General features: G+C 44.5%; 1 protein-coding gene across 2 annotated transcripts in view; it reads left to right on the top strand.

Moving 5' to 3' along the window:
* BTBD8 (BTB domain containing 8) overlaps positions 1–15,676 on the top strand; it is a 77,871-nt gene that overhangs the window by 4,177 nt on the left and 58,018 nt on the right. For both annotated transcript variants that reach the window (XM_077825286.1, XM_077825285.1), the window contains exon 2: positions 325–522. In XM_077825286.1, the coding sequence (XP_077681412.1) occupies positions 325–522 (198 nt within the window). The remainder of the gene's footprint in view (positions 1–324; positions 523–15,676) is intronic.

The raw sequence follows: 15,676 nt of genomic DNA, 5'->3' as shown, positions 1-15,676 counted from the left end.
CACTGATCATGGTGCAGTAGTGGCATCACCAGCTGGGGGGCTGTGTGCCATAGCAATGTATTATAGTGTCAGCATTGCACGTGGGCCATAGTGCTGGTTGAAGATGTGGGTCATAGTACAGCAGTTCCAGCAACTGAATTGAGTTTCAACAGGAATTTTTTTCTTTAGATTACTATATCCTGAATTGTGGCATTCATATTTCACTGTAATTAAATAAAGAAAAAGAATGCATTTTTTTAAAGATTCCAATATATTATAAACAGTGTTTAGAGTGTGTCATCTAGATCTGAATTTAACTGCATAATGTTTCCTGTCCTCTAACAGGCTTCTTCAAGAAGAAATACATGCAGATGTCACTTTTTGTGTTGGTCAGACTCTATTCAGAGCACATAAAGCAGTGCTTTTAGCAAGAGTTCCAGACTTCTTCTTATACAGTACCGGAAAACAATTAAGTAATCTGAAAGACCATGAAACTTTTAATTTGGAGAACTTCGAACCCTCGGAATTTAAAACATTTCTGCAGTAAGTTTTTCATTATCTTCTTGGTGGTGGTGGGTTGTGTTTTTTTTTGGTGTTTTTTTTTTTTTTTTTTTGTCTTTGGTACTTCACTGTCTAAAAATTAAAATGGACTTGTAGTCAGCATTTTTTGTGTATGTTCTGTAGTATCTGGGAGAGTATCTGTTCAAAACTTTAGGTTTTGCTTAAAGTTACTGGATTTGATAGTGTTCCAATTAGTGTCAATGGGAGTTTTATCACAGATTTCAATAGTAGCGAGAGTGGATCCTTAGTTTAGGGGAGAGGTGACTGGGGCAAGAGAATATTTAGTACTATATCTTAAGCCATTAAACCACCCATGCCTATTCACACCAATTAGTCCATTCTTGGATGATACAGCTTGGAGGACAGTTAATTGTAGTTTTGAAATAAATGTTTTCTTTTATGGTCTTCCTGTTAGCCAGGAGCCAAACCAGTTAAAACCTGTATAGGTCAGAAACAATACCTTGAATAACACCCAGAAATGAAGTGGTGTAGGTCTTGGAGCACAGATGTAATGTGGTCACTGCATGAAGCTCTGGTAAGCAAGGGGGGGATGTGCACTGTGTTCTATATTAGATAAAGTTCTGGATTGTCCTCCAATGTAGCACCATGTAGAGTGCATTTACTCTGCAGTAACAAATATATGGATAGCTATAGCAAAACTTGTATCTGAGAAGTAAGGTTGCAGTCTCCTAGCCGAGCCCAAAGTGAAATAGTACTTTTGGCCATTGATGCAGCCTAGATTTCTAGAAACAGCTAAGGCCCCTCAGTTGCAATCATGTGTGATAAGTAGTAGGATGTCACCCAATAAAGGGAACTGACCCAGCCTTCCCATACTATCCCTGATGTCGTCTTCCAAACTCGAAATGTTAGGCTCAATCTTGTCTGCACTGAGTGTCAGACAGATATACTTCCAAACCATAATCTCACTTCAGCACAGAGTCACTCAACTGCTCTGAATAGGGCAGATGAGCTGGAGAAATAAAGAGGGGTGTAATTTGCATACTGAAGACACTGCAGCTCATATAACCTCAACAATCCTCCTAATGGCTTTTTGTTCATTTTGTGCGGGAAGGATGACAAGATGAACTCCACTTGAGAGAAACATTTTAAACTAGGATGAGAAGCCTGAGGAGTGATGACTGGGACTGGTTAAATTAAGAGAATGGAACTAGGATGAGGAGCCAGGGGTGGGGAAGAGAGGGTGGGGACAGGCACAGAGAGAAAGGGATGGGGCAGAAGGGGTCATGTTTGGAGGGAATGGTCAGAAGAGTCTGTGCCCCCTAGGTCATACTCCCCTGCAGAGCCTGGAATGGAACCTAAGATTCTTGAGTCTCATCATTCCTCTGCTGTCAGCAAATACCAGTGAAACCCACTAACAAAGTATCCTATCCCTCTCTAGTGCTTGCTCATGTAGAGGAGGAGAACATACCACTGTTAATTTACTCCATTAGCTTGAGTGGCAGAGGTCTGTGCAATGGATTTAAAGGTTCCGACCCTGCTGATGAATCATTTGGGGTGTCAATATGATGCACATGATGGAATTTGTGTCTCCATTTTGCTTTTTTAAAAAATCTAGGAAGCTACACCAACCAAACTCCATTAAAAGAACACTCTATTAAGGTTGCAAAGTCAAGCACTCAAAAGTTAGGAAATGCCAGAATTTAGGTTGGCGGTGCAACCTTAATTTGCTCCCTTGTATGTATTAATTACAAGTCTTTAATTACATGATCACATACAGTTGGTTTTTTTTCAGCAAGATATCTGCCTCCAATAGTACACAAAATGGACTGTTCTGGGATGAATCGGGTTATGTAGTTAAGGAGCATGTTTTCAGTAGGACCCCTACTTCATTTCTTGCAGAAATTGGAAGATGTGTAGTGAGTGAGTTAGGGTGTTACCCATGAGAACCCTCCTTCTTGTAAGTCAGTTGACTTCTGCCCTGGATAATTGGACTTTATCCCTGCTTTTCCCACAGAGTTCCTCTGTGAAGCTAAAAAAGTCAATTACATCAGATTTTTGACAGGTAGTCTCTAATAGTATGATCCTTATTTTCTGGGTGCCTGAGTTGAGATTCTGGGTCTCATTTATGAGTGCTAAGCACTTTTTCAGCTGTAGCTGAAGTTAATGAGACCTGTGCTTTGGCTACTTAAAATGCTGAAAAATCAGGTCCTAAGTGTCTATTGGGTGTCCAAAACCAATGGCTACTTTGACCATAAATCTCTCTGGGCCTCAGTTCCCCATCTCTAACGTAGCCGTCTTGTATGAAATATGTATACACTATATATATATTTTGCATGTATAATCTAATTAGGCACCTCTCTTTTCATTGTCTCTCATTTGCATCTCCTTCCATTTGGTTATGAAGGTAGTGTCCCAGCTGAATAGCAGACTGCAACTGCAACTTCTTTAAAATCTATGGTGAGTTTTATTGTGTTTGTCAGGTTGCAGAGGAGAAGAGCCTGAGCATCTGGGTTGATAACCTCTGGCCTGCATCTTGAAACTTATGACTCCACTTATCAGATTGTGGCACGTCTATACTACGACGTTTGGTTGGCACAAGTTACGTCAACATATAACCACTGACTGCAGTATGTTGTGTGCATGCATACTTGGGTGCATGCATCGGTGCTGCATGTCCTCCCCGTGCATGGTTGCATTGATGTAAAATGCAGTGCACCATGCATAAGTATCCCAGTGTGCCTTGCACCACTGTTCGGCTCAGGGCCTTGTGGGTTACTTTTTGCAGTGGTTTTTGGAATGCCACCAGTTCACCCAGAGATTTATAGAGGTAGTGGTTAAGTTTTCACCATGCCATTTTCTCCGTTCCATAACTTTTTGCACTGTTTTTTAAACCTCCCACAGTTCCACATGCCCCTTTTTTTTGGATTCCATAATCTCTCTGGCAGGAGTGTGGACCATGCACAACTCAGTGAAACTCTCCTGAGTATTGCTAATACAGGACACATGATTCTTCTGAATTTGTAGAACTTGAACGTGCGCTACTACAATTGAGTGTGCAATGAGGAATATGTGGCGATGTTCAAGCACAATAACTGGATGCTGATTGACACAGCAGGGGAAAAAAATGCCAGGTTGCTGTTGGCGTTCATGGAGAAGCTCCACATGATAGATTGCTGCACCTGAGCCTGAGAAATGAGAACCGATTGATGGGATTGCGTTGTAATGAAAGGAATGACAAGCAGTATCTGCAAAAGGCTGCATTCCTGGATCTGTGTGCCAAGGTCACTCCACCCCTCTGTCAAAGGGACACCAAACTAAGAGCTGCATTGGCAGTGGAGAAGCAAGTAGCAATTGCCCACTGACTGGCAGCAATCTGTTTAGAGTTGGGAAAAACTACACTGAGGTTGTTGTGATCCAAGCATGTAAGGCTATTAATCATCTCCTGCTATGCAGGGTTGTGACTCTTGAGTTATGTTCAGGACATAATGGATGGATTTACAGCAATGGGATTCCTGATCTATGGTGTGGTGTGTGGTAGATGATGCACACATCCCTATTCTGGCACATTCCACCTTGTCACTGAGTACATCAATGGAAAAGTATCCTTTTCCATTGTTATGCAAGTACTGGTGGATCGCTGTGGATGTTTCACAGACAATTAGTGTGGGTGGTGGGGGGAGGTTCGTGATGCTCGCATTTGTAGGAACGCAGGACTTTTTTTCAAAAGCTGCAAGCAGGGGTAGTCTTCCCTGATCTGCATGTTACAATTGGCGATATTGAAATGCCACTAGTGTTTCTGGGGGACCCAGCCTACTCTTGTTTCCCTGGCACATGAAGATGTACACTGGCCTCCTCAACAACACCAAAGAAAGATTCAGTTACCAGCTGAGAAGATACAGAATGATTGAATGTGCTTTTGGTAGATGTAAAGATTCCTGGCAACTCCTGCTTGCAAGATCGCATCTCAGCAAGGCTAACATCAATCACCATTGTTACAGCTGCATGCTGTGAACTGCAAAAACATCTGTGAAGCAAAAGGAGAAAAGCGACTGCTACACTATTGGGTTGAGATGAACCATGTTATCTGATGAATACTTTATAGAACAGCATTCATGGGTCGGTGCTTCCTGTTCTGAATTCTGTGGTGCTTGGTGTACGATGATAAAGATACTCAGTTTCCAAAACCAGAACTTTTTTGTTCATTGCTTCTTTGCACACAATAAAGTGCAAAAATAGGGTAAGAACAGTCTAGCAATGCTATAACAGTGAACCATCCTCTAAAAACCCAAGAACAAAAAGGAAATAAATACTAGTATTATCTGATCCTCTGGTTTTTCACAGGTCTCTATCTGTGGGGGGGGGAAGCTGTGGTTGTGGTTCTCATTTTTTCCTGGCATGGAGCATAGGGGTACATATGTGAATCCACCTGTTGTTGTGTTTTGAGGTGGTGTAGGGAGTAGTGGCCATGGAGTTCTTCAAGGATAGGAAAAGTTGCGGAGTTGGTAGTCTCTAGGCAGATAGGTCAATAATGTACTGCAGCATTGGTTTGTTGCCTGAGCAAACCCATGATGCTTTGATGCATTTCCCAATGTGCCACTCGGTCCTCTTCCCTTTTTTTGCAGCAGCTGATCCCTCCATTCTTGGTCCTTCTCAATGATTGTGGTCACATGACCCCTCCAAGCCCTGTACTTACTATCTGAGATCATAGAGGAGTTGGGGATCTCACTGAACTTATCCTCCCTAGTTCTTTTTTTTCCTTCTGATGAGGTAAGGTATTCAGCAGGCGTGGAGAGGGGAACACTCAAGGCAACCACACCAGAGGTACTGACTTAATACAGATAGATACACCATTAGATTTATAGTCACAATGGAAAGGGAAAGTTAAGTCTCAAAACTCTTTCATTAGTCCCAGAAATACTTTTAATAAGCAAAGCTTGAGTGCCTCGTCGAGGCACTGCTCTGGAGCTCAAACCCTGGTGAGTACAGCCTAGCCTAGAGGGGGGAGGAGGAGGTGTTTTGGTGTATTGAAGCCTTAAAAGCTGGATATGGGTATAGGGCAAGTGCAGTGAATATTGGCAATATTTTCACAGCCAGGGATGCTCTTGGCTATTTGAGGGTGATAAACGCACAGAGAACCCAGCTGTTACTGGCAGCCCAAAGCTGCCTGGTCTGTATACTGCTAGCCCCTTTAATACAGTAGTGTGAGTGGTACTCATCGCAGAATGGCATGGGAAATTCTTCTAGCACAGCAAGAAACAAGGCTGCCATCTGTATAAATGTTCAGGAGAGAATTGCAGAGTATTTTAATGAAATTTTCATCAAGATCTCTCAAGGACAAAAGGGACATCCCTATTCAGATAAATGAAGTACTCTGCATGGCTCACTGCCAAGCTGGAAAAACAGGCTGACTACCTCTGTTTCTTCTACCTCTACCTAAGCACAGGACACTGTGCTGATGTGGATTGTGTAATTGTACTACCATGCTATTTTTTTTTTAATTTATTCTCTACTGGCATAATGTTAAGACAAAATATTAAAGTAATTAAATAGAAATCAATGCCTTTGTTCACTAAAGTTGAAGGTGGCACAAGTACCGTTTTAAGTGTGGGGAGGGAGGAGGTAGACTCGGTTTTGGGCAACAAAAAGGGAAAAATTACTATGAGATACAATTCATATACAAATTTACCTAAGCCCCCTTCCCCTTCAGCAGTAGGCTCCTCTGTGCTCACCATCAGGGACTGGCTTAACTCAGGAGACGTTTCAAACCACTCCTGGTTCATGGCTTGATTTGCTGTGCCCTCCCCCTCCCCTTCCTTTTCCTTTTCAACGTTTGCAGCAGGGGTCTCTGCAGTGGGCTCCTGCAGTGTCCACAGTTGTACATGGTTGCTGGTGGGATCACTACCAAGAGGTGCATGCAGTTCATTGTAAAAGTGTCAGGTCTGTGAGGCAGCACCAGATTTCTTGTTACCTTCCCATACCTTCTAGTCTGTCTGCTGTAATTCCTTTTGCTTTCGCATAGCACTGCTGCTGATCCCTGTCGTGCTCCTTTGCCCCATATAATCTGCTTGTAGATGTCAATATTTCTAGGGCTAGCATGTAGCTGTGCTCGCACAGCCTCTTTGCCTTACAGGCTGAGGAGATCCAGTTCTGGCCTGCAACAGGCAGTAATTTATGTAATAGCTTTCTGTGTTTGTGAAGCTGGCATGGTTGGACACATAACTAAGGTGAGCTGGTAAGTGTGCTCACCAAGGTGAAGTAAAGTATCAGGGGATAGTCATGTTAGTCTATAGCCACAAAAACAACAGAGTCCGGTGGCACCTTAAAGACTAACCGATTTATTTGAGCATAAGCTTTTGTGGGTAAAAACCCCACTTCTTCAGATGCTTTTTACCCACAAAAGCTTATGCTCAAATAAATCTGTTACTCAGGAAAGTGCATTTCAAAATCTGGGGGAAGAGGGGAGTAGTGGCTTCTGGTCTCTGCAACCCCTGGACAGTGGAGTTTGAAAGGAGCACAGGAGCAACTGTCCTGGGGATAGGAGAATTGTGGGACAGCTGCTGGAATACTGTCAGGTCGACGCAGGGCAAGTGTAGACACTGCGTGACCTGTGTTGACCCTAAGTAGATTGATCATAGCTCTGCATTGCTCAGGAGTTGGTGATATTGCATCACTGTAACGGTGCTTACATTGCTGGGAGACCAATTATAGCATAGGTACATGTACAGTGAAGTTGGTACAAGCTCACTTAGGTTGACCTTTCTTTGTAGTGTAGACCAGGCCTAAGTAGAAAGAACAGAATGGACTGCAGCAATGCAGGAGAGAGTGGCAAAATACAAAGTTGGCATTATAGGTCTCAGTTATGGATTTGGCTGAGTGGATTGTTTTCCTTTAGAACAAGGAGAAATTGAGCAACATATGCATTACAATTAATACAAATAACTGACTAAATCTGTCATCTGAAATTGTTCAAATGTGCTTTTCTATTACTTATATGGTCCAAACACCTCCCAAATGTTAACAAGCTTCTCCTTGCAATAATCCTGTGCGATAGAAAATATTATTTCCATTTTACATATGAGGAACTGAGACACAGAGAAACTGACTGTCTTGACAAACGTGTCACAGGAAATCTGTTATAGAAGTGGGAATTGAACACACATCTCCTGAGTCTTAGTGCAGTTAATGTGAGAGAGTAGCATTAAAGCTACATTAGTGGATTAATAACAGATGTGATTACTTTTACATTACTGAAGTTTTCACTGCCAGTAGCACTGTGAATTCTTTATATGTGACCAGTTAATCAGGTCATCTTGGAATCTTTCCATTACTGTATCTTTTGCTTCTGTGGCTCTGAGCCTTTACAATTTTCTAATTGGATTCTTTTATCTCTAAAGTTTGTGAAAGGAAAGAGAATAAGGAATGTTATCAGTTTCAACAGCTATATATAATTCTTCTGTGTTTTTGTTAATTTCTTCTCAGCATTGTACTTGCTGTTAAAATCCTTTGTTTAAGAATGTCTTTTTCAGTGGCTCCACCAATTATTTTAACTCCATTTGTAAATAATAAAAAAAGGAAAAGGAATAACTATTAAATGTTCTTTTTTGAAGAAAAAAAACTTAAATTCAGCATTTGAAATTTCAGGAGAAATAAGTTCCCCATCATCTAAACCTAGTTGTATACCTAATAGGAAGCAACAGTTTAATTCAGAAATGCCTTAAAATAGACAGGATTCTAATGTGCCCATCACCTTAGGGCCTGGTCTACACTAGAAAGTTGTACTAGCTTAGCTGTGTCGGTTAGAAGTATTACATTTTCCACACTTCTAACCAATTGACATAGCAATACTGGCAAAAGCCTTAGGGCATGGCTACACTGGAAACTTCAAAGAGCTGTTGCAGGAATGCTCCCGCAGCAGCGCTTTGAAGTGCGAGTGTGGTCGCACATGAGAGAGGTCTCCCAACACTCCTTGGCGAGGTGGATTACCAGGGGATTAGCTCCCAGTGCTTGGAGCCTGTCTACACGAGCACTTTAAAGCGCTCAGGGGGATGATTTTCCGCATCCCTGACCCAGCAAGTTAGAGCGCTATAAAATGTAAATGGAGACAAGCCCTTAGTGTAGGCACAGTTATATCAGCAAAAAAGTCCTTTAGCTGTTGTTGCTTCTTCCATTGGGGGAGCTGGTTTAAGCTATACCAGTAAAAGGCTTCTAGCAGAGATGCAACTTATATCTATAACAGCAAACTCTTAACTGTAGAAAAGGCCTATGTGCCACTTCAGAAGTGGTTCCCATCAGCAACTCCATGTTTGGGTCCCTACCTCCACCTCAGACCCCGAATTAACAGATATGCAAAAGAAGTTAATCATTTTTAAAGTAAATTTGACTAAGCAAACTCCAGACGTGTTGTGGATTTTTCTAATTTTTTTCTTTCATTTCATTTCCTTTCTTAAACACACATTCTCATTTACCCTCAGCACCCTCCCACTTAATTGAAATACAAAGGTTTTTTTCTCAACCTGGAAAGAAATTTTCAGTGTTCCTTTTGTGTTCTTCATCCATTTATCTTTTATCCTTGTTCTGGCTTTTTTCCCCTGCTCCTTCCTTTTTCCTCTTGGATTTCCCTTCCTTGCTTTTCTAGTGCTAATGTTCATTCAGGTGTTCTGTCTTTAGTTTATTAAATACCCAAGTTATACTGAGGCACCTAAAGGGAATTTAAAAACGTAGAATTGATAAATGATGAAAATCCTTAATACCAAGTTGTTAACATTGTGAATGAACAAATTCCTCTTGCCTGTTCATATTACATTGAGTAATAACTTTTGGGGGTAGTAGGTATGAATAATATTTGATGGTGCCCAGAATGGGTCCAAGTCCTGCCACACACCCCCGCACACACCACACCTGCCTTGTAAGCAGATATATATGTAGATAACGTTAAAATATAAAAATAGATAAAAATAAAAAAACGTAAAAATGTGAGGGCTCTGGGGATTAGGGGTGGGGGGCTCTGGGCTAGGGCAGAGGGTTGGGGGAGGGATGAGGGCTCTGGCTGGGGATGAGGGGTTGGGGTGTTGGAGGGGGCTCAGGGCTGGGGATGAGGGGTGTGGGAGGGGCTCAGGTAGAAGGTTGGGGTACAGGAGTGAGGGCTCTGGGGTGGGGCTGAGGGCTTCACAGTGCAGGAGGGGCTCAGGCCTGGGGCAGAAGGTTGGGATGCAGTGGGGGTGAGGGCTCTGGCTAGGGGTGCAGGCGGTGGGGTGGGGGCAGGGCCAGAGATGAGGAGTTTGGGGTACAGGCAGGCTGCCTCCAGCTGTGGCCAGAGGGGAGGACTCTTCCTCCCCTGCCCCCCCAACACACTCACCTTGCACCACTGTCACTGCGTGTGCTCCTAGAGCCACTCTCAGGTCCAGGAAGCCCCCTCACCTCTCCTGTGGTGGGGGCGGGGGGGGGGTCTGCTATCACATGTGCAACTCCTCCCGTGCTGCTGCCCCTCACTGGGGTGGGGGATGGGGCTGCCCCTTGCCCAACCTGGGGCAGGAGCAGTGACTGTGGGTGCGGGGGCCTCCTGTGCTGGTGGAGGGTCCTGCCAGAAAAGGGGAGGGTCCATCCGTCCAAAGCGGAAGAGCAGGGGCTCGGTCAGCCTGCCCTCACACTAGCACCCCCATAACCACTAGGACACTGCAGTGGCAGCTGATGCTGGGAGTCGGCAGAGCAGAGCGCAGAAGGCAGCTGGCTGCTACCCAGGGCGCAGGCAGGGATGCTCAGGGTAGGTGATGTGGTGGGGCGGCAGGCAGGGTGAGACGCTGCCCTGAACATTGCTGGAGCCTGGGCACCACAGGCCCATGTAACTCCCTGCCCCAATCATTTTGTAGTACACAAGGAAGACATTTTTTTCTATCCTATGCACTTTGAACACAAAATGATAAATATTGCCCTCTCTCTCTTGCCCTATGATCTTGCTGCTTCATGTCATTTCAGCATGACTTTATTGTCGTACTATTTTGGTATTCATTCATATTTTATAATAAAAAAAGATAGGTTTATTGAGCCTAGAAAGGATGGCTTAGAAAGAACTAGACTGATGTATTCTCAATACAGAAGTTCCTCTTTCCCCCTTCCTTAAGCCTCATTCGTGAAATATAGGTACCAAGAGACACTGACATTGAAATTAAGTTAACAGGCAATACATTTAGATCAAATACAAGGAAACTCTATTGACATTGACGCTTCCTGCCGTGGGTGTTTGAATCAGATACTGATGCTAGATATTAAAGACATGGACCAGTGGTTTGATTTTTTTCTATGGCAAATGTTGTGTTCTTATGGTTCTTCATCATCCAACAGGACACAAAATCTAGTACATTAATTGCAGGCAGCAACTCTCTGAAATGAGACTTCTGCCCCCTCCACCCCACTCATGGCCTATAGTTAGCTAATCTTTTGAGTACTGTAGTCCTAGGACAACCTATCCTTTTGTAAAATCATCAGACTCCAGCTACTGCTACTAACTTTGAGAGATTGCCCTATAGCATCATTCAGATTTCATTATCCTTCATCTACTCATATTGTACACATACCTCTTGAACTCACTGTTCAGGCCTTTCCTAATCTGTGTGCAGAGGAAAAAATAAAACAACCACAAGGTGGAGTGTGTGTCAAAACTACAGGCCATTAGAGTGGTATTACAGAAGATGACAGCTCTATTTTTGGATCTAGCTAATGTAGCCTTTTGCTGCACACGTTTTCGAAAGGTAGTTGTAGCAAATATAGCACATCCAGAACTACTTGTGAAAACTTGGATTTAAGAACTGAATATTTTAAAATAGCAGAAGTCCTAACTGTCAATACCAGTTCAATACATTTTGATTATAAATAAAGTATTACAATTTAATAGATTTCCCATTTTCACGGTCATCTTGGAGAGCTTGTGCATAAGATGACTTTATTACTTAATTGCATATAACTTAATGACCATCAGCAGCTAAGAGGTTATTCTTAGAAAGAGGCATCTGTTTTTAAACCAAATAAATCCTCCAGTGGTGTCCTCATAATATTCTCAACGCTAATGCTTTAGAGATTCTGTTAATGCAGTATACGTTTTTGTATTTCTCTTTCTGATGGTGATAGTTGACAATCCAGGCTATTCTAGGAGAGAGAGAGAGAGAGAGAGAGAATGTATATTTTTGGACCAGTTTGAGGAGGCAGGAAAAGAATATAGGTTATAATGAACACTGGGAGGTGGTGAGTCCCTCCTGTTTCCCCCCACACACCCCTTCTTAGCATATATTCAGCTACTTATCCAAGAGAGATGCATCTTTTTGCATATTATCAATTCAGGTTACCTACATATTAACTTTACATTTACCATGCACAAGGGATTCTCTGAGGTTCTTGCACTGCAGCAGTATTTCTCCTTCAATGCTGATCTCTTTTTCTCACTATTAGGATTGTACTGTGTTATGAAATGAGGTAAGGATCTGCAGTGCAGTTATTAACTCATGGTAGGTTATCACAACAGTGCTGCATGCTGTTGTCTATTGTTTCTAGTTTCTTTAGTTGCATGCGAACAACCTAATCCTCTTGTTGTTAGATTAGTACAAGTTACTGTTATAGTGTTCATATACAAAAAGAAAAGCTGCATGGGTCTCAACTGCTGTTTGCTAACCTATTTGACTACAAAAGAAATGATGCAGAAGCCATGTTCTCCATAAGATACCATAATTCAGAGGACCCCATGCAAATAGAGACTACAAATTACTTAGGGTGTGATTAAGCAATGTGACAAAGTTCCTCCTCTGCCTTGGTGGGTCCTGCGCTTATTGGCGGATTTGCTTGCCTCAGAGATTCACAGTCACCCTCAGTTTGGCCACTTTTGCTAGTGGCGCAAACCTGCCATTCACTCAGCTAACCTAATCACTGGCCAGCATGGGGAAAGGGAGGAGAACAATCCCCGCAGTCTCTGCTGACCCACTTAGTGGGTCGGGGAATAGGCCAGGGACCTTCCCCTCTGGTGGGACCGACAGTCCAGGTCACCTTCTCTTGTCTCAAATAGGGAGTTGAGGGGAATGGGGGGAACCCAGGCCCACCCTCTCCTCTTGGTTCCAGCCCAGGGCCCTGTGGATTGCAACTGTCTACAGTGTCACTTGTAACAGCTGTGTGACAGCTACAACTCCCTGGGCTACTTCCCCATGGCCTCCTCCCAACACCTTCTTTACCCTCACCACAGGATCTTCCTCCTGAAGTCTGATCATGCTCATACTCCTCAGTCCTCCAGCAGCATGCCTTCTCACTCCTTGTACCCCCCTTCCCTAACTGATGGGAGGTCCTTTTTAAACCAGGTGTCCTGATTAGTCTGCCTGCCATAATTGATTCTATTATGTTAATTGGCTCCAGGTGTCTTAATTAGCTTGCCTGTCTTGATTTCTCTAGTGCAACCCCTCCTCTGGTCACTCAGGGAACAGAAAACTGTTCATCCAATGGCCAGTATATTTGCGTTCTACCAGACTCCTGTACCTCACTGGTCTGGGTCTGTCACATATCCCTTCCCCCTGCTCAACACCAAGGGGTTGGGCAGCTTGGGACACCAGACAGTGCACACGTGACAAGCCATCGGCTGTGACGGCTCCCTGCTCTGTGTTGCACACGGAACTGGAAAGGTTGGAGGGATAAGAACCACCTGGTCACCCTTGTGTTCTTCTCCTTGTTCCACTGCATCCACTGAAGTGGGCGTGGTCGGTCACGAGGACAAATCTGCACCCGAGCAGGTAGTAGCGCAAAGTTTCATGGCTCATTTTACAGCGAGGCACTCCCTCTCCACCACTGCATATTTTGTTCCCTCGGAAGGAGTTTCCTACTGAGGTAGAGAATTGGGTGTTCCTCCTCTCCGACCATCTGTGATGGAACGGCCCCCAACCCTACTTCCGATGCATCCGTCTGCAGGACAAATTCCTTGGTGAAATCTGGGGCTACCAGTACGGGGTTACTGCAGAGGGCAGTCCGTAGGTCTGTGAACGCTTTATCTGCTGTGTCAGACCTTCTCACCAGATCAGGTCCACGGGCCTTCATTAGGTCTGTCAGGAGACTTGCCCTTGTGGCAAAGTGGGGGATAAATTGTCGGTAATACCCCACCACACCTAGGAATGCCCGGACTTGTTTCTTGCGACTTGGTCAGGGCCAATTCTGGATGGCCTCTAACTAATTCAGTTGGAGTTTTATCAGACCTTTTCCTACAATGTAGCCAAGATATTTGGCCTCCATAAACCCTACAGCACCTTGGCAGGGTTTGCTGTAAGGCCAGCTCGCCTGAAGGTAACGAGGACTGCCTCCACCTTCTCTCGGTGGGTTTCCCAGTCTGGGGTATGAATGACCACATCGTCCAGGTAGACAGCAGCATAATTGTTATGGGGGCGTAATAGCTTGTCCATGAGACGCTGGAAGGTAGCTGGGGCCCCCATGTAGTCCAAAAGGAAGGACAGTATATTGGAAAAGACTCTCTGGTGTAGAGATCGCAGTCTTTCCCTTTATGTCTTTGGCAAGGGGAATCTGCCAGTACCCCTTTGTCAAGTCTAGGGTAGTCAAGTACCAGGCATTGCTTAGATGGTCTACTAGCTCATCTATATGAGGTATGGGATACACATCAAACTGGGATACCTCGTTTAGTCGCCGGAAGTCATTGCAAAACCTTGTGGTGCCATCAGGTTTGGGCACCAGCACGACTGGGCTGGACCACTGACTGTGGGATTCTACGATGATCCCCAACGCCAGCATTTTTTTTATTTCTGCTTTTATTTCTTCCCTTTTGGACGCTGGCACCTGGTAGGTTACTCTGACCCCAGGGTTTGTGACGATGTGGTGATAGGTCTCGGTTGTTCGGCCCGGTTTTGTCAAGAACACATCTTGGTTCCGGAAGATCATCTCAGACACCTCATTCTTCTGGTCTGGTGTTAAATCAGGAGACACTCTCACCTGTTCAGAAGGTTTGTTTTCTTGGGGTAGGTCTTTTTGGACAGCTGTGCATCCCTCTTGTGAATACCAGGGTTTCAGAAGGTTGATGTGATATATTTGCTCTTGTTTCCGCTGTCCTGGTTGTCGCATCTTGTAGTTTACCTCCCCTATGGGTTCAACTATTTCGTAGGGTCCTTGCCACTGGGCCAAAAGTTTACTATCTGTTGTGGGTACCAACACCATTACTCTGTCTCTGGGCTGGAATTGCCGAACTTTGGCTTGGCGATTGTACTGATCTCACTGGGCTTCTTGGGCCTTCTCTAGGTGTTCCCGCAATATGGTGGTGACCCGCGCTATCCGGTCCCTCATTTGTAACACATGCTCGGTTACATTCTTCCCCTCATTGGGCTCCTCCTCCCAAATTTCCTTGGCTATGTCTAAGATGCCCCGGGGGTGGTACCCATATAATAGCTCAAAGGGAGAAAACCCAGCTGAGGCCTGAGGTACCTCGCGGATGGCAAACATAAGGTATTGTAGTGGGTGTCCCAATCCTTCCCGTCTTGATTTACCACCTTCCTTATCATAGCCTTCAGGGTTCAGTTGAACCTTTCTACCAGCCCATTGGTCTGTGGATGATGGACCGAAGTCCTCAGAGTATGTATGTGGAGTAGGACACATAGGTCCTTCATTAGTTTTGACATAAGTGGGGTTCCTTGGTCAGTCAGTATCTCCTTTCGTAGCCCCACTCGGGCAAAGATCCCCACTAGCTCTTTGGCTATTGTTTTAGAAGCTGTGTTCAGGGGGACGGCTTCTGGATACCGTGTAGCATAGTCCAGGACGACAAGTACATATTGGTGGCCCCAGGTAGTCTTTTCTACAGGTCCCACTAGGTCCATGGCTGTTCACTCAAACGGGACCTCTATGATGGGAAGGGGTACCAATGGTGCCCTCAAGTGGGGACGGGGACTGTGCAGCTGACACTCTGGGCAGGAGGCACAGTATCTCCACACTTCTTTGTGCACCCCGGGCCAGAAGAACCTTCGTAGGATCCTCGCCAGGGTCTTCTCTACCCCTAAATGCCCCCCAAAAAGATTACTATGCGCGAGGCTTAATATGGTCTTCTGGTGTTTGTGAGGTACTAGGAGCTGCTGTACCTTCTGTCCCTGTCCTGGTGCAACTCTGTACAGGAGATCCTTCTTTATGATGAAGTAGGGGCCGGGTCCCTGGGTTTTCCCTT

This window comes from Eretmochelys imbricata, chromosome 8 (genome assembly GCF_965152235.1).
Source record: "Eretmochelys imbricata isolate rEreImb1 chromosome 8, rEreImb1.hap1, whole genome shotgun sequence".
NCBI lineage: Eukaryota > Metazoa > Chordata > Testudines > Cheloniidae > Eretmochelys > Eretmochelys imbricata.
This window is presented reverse-complemented; position numbering and strand designations above follow the sequence as displayed.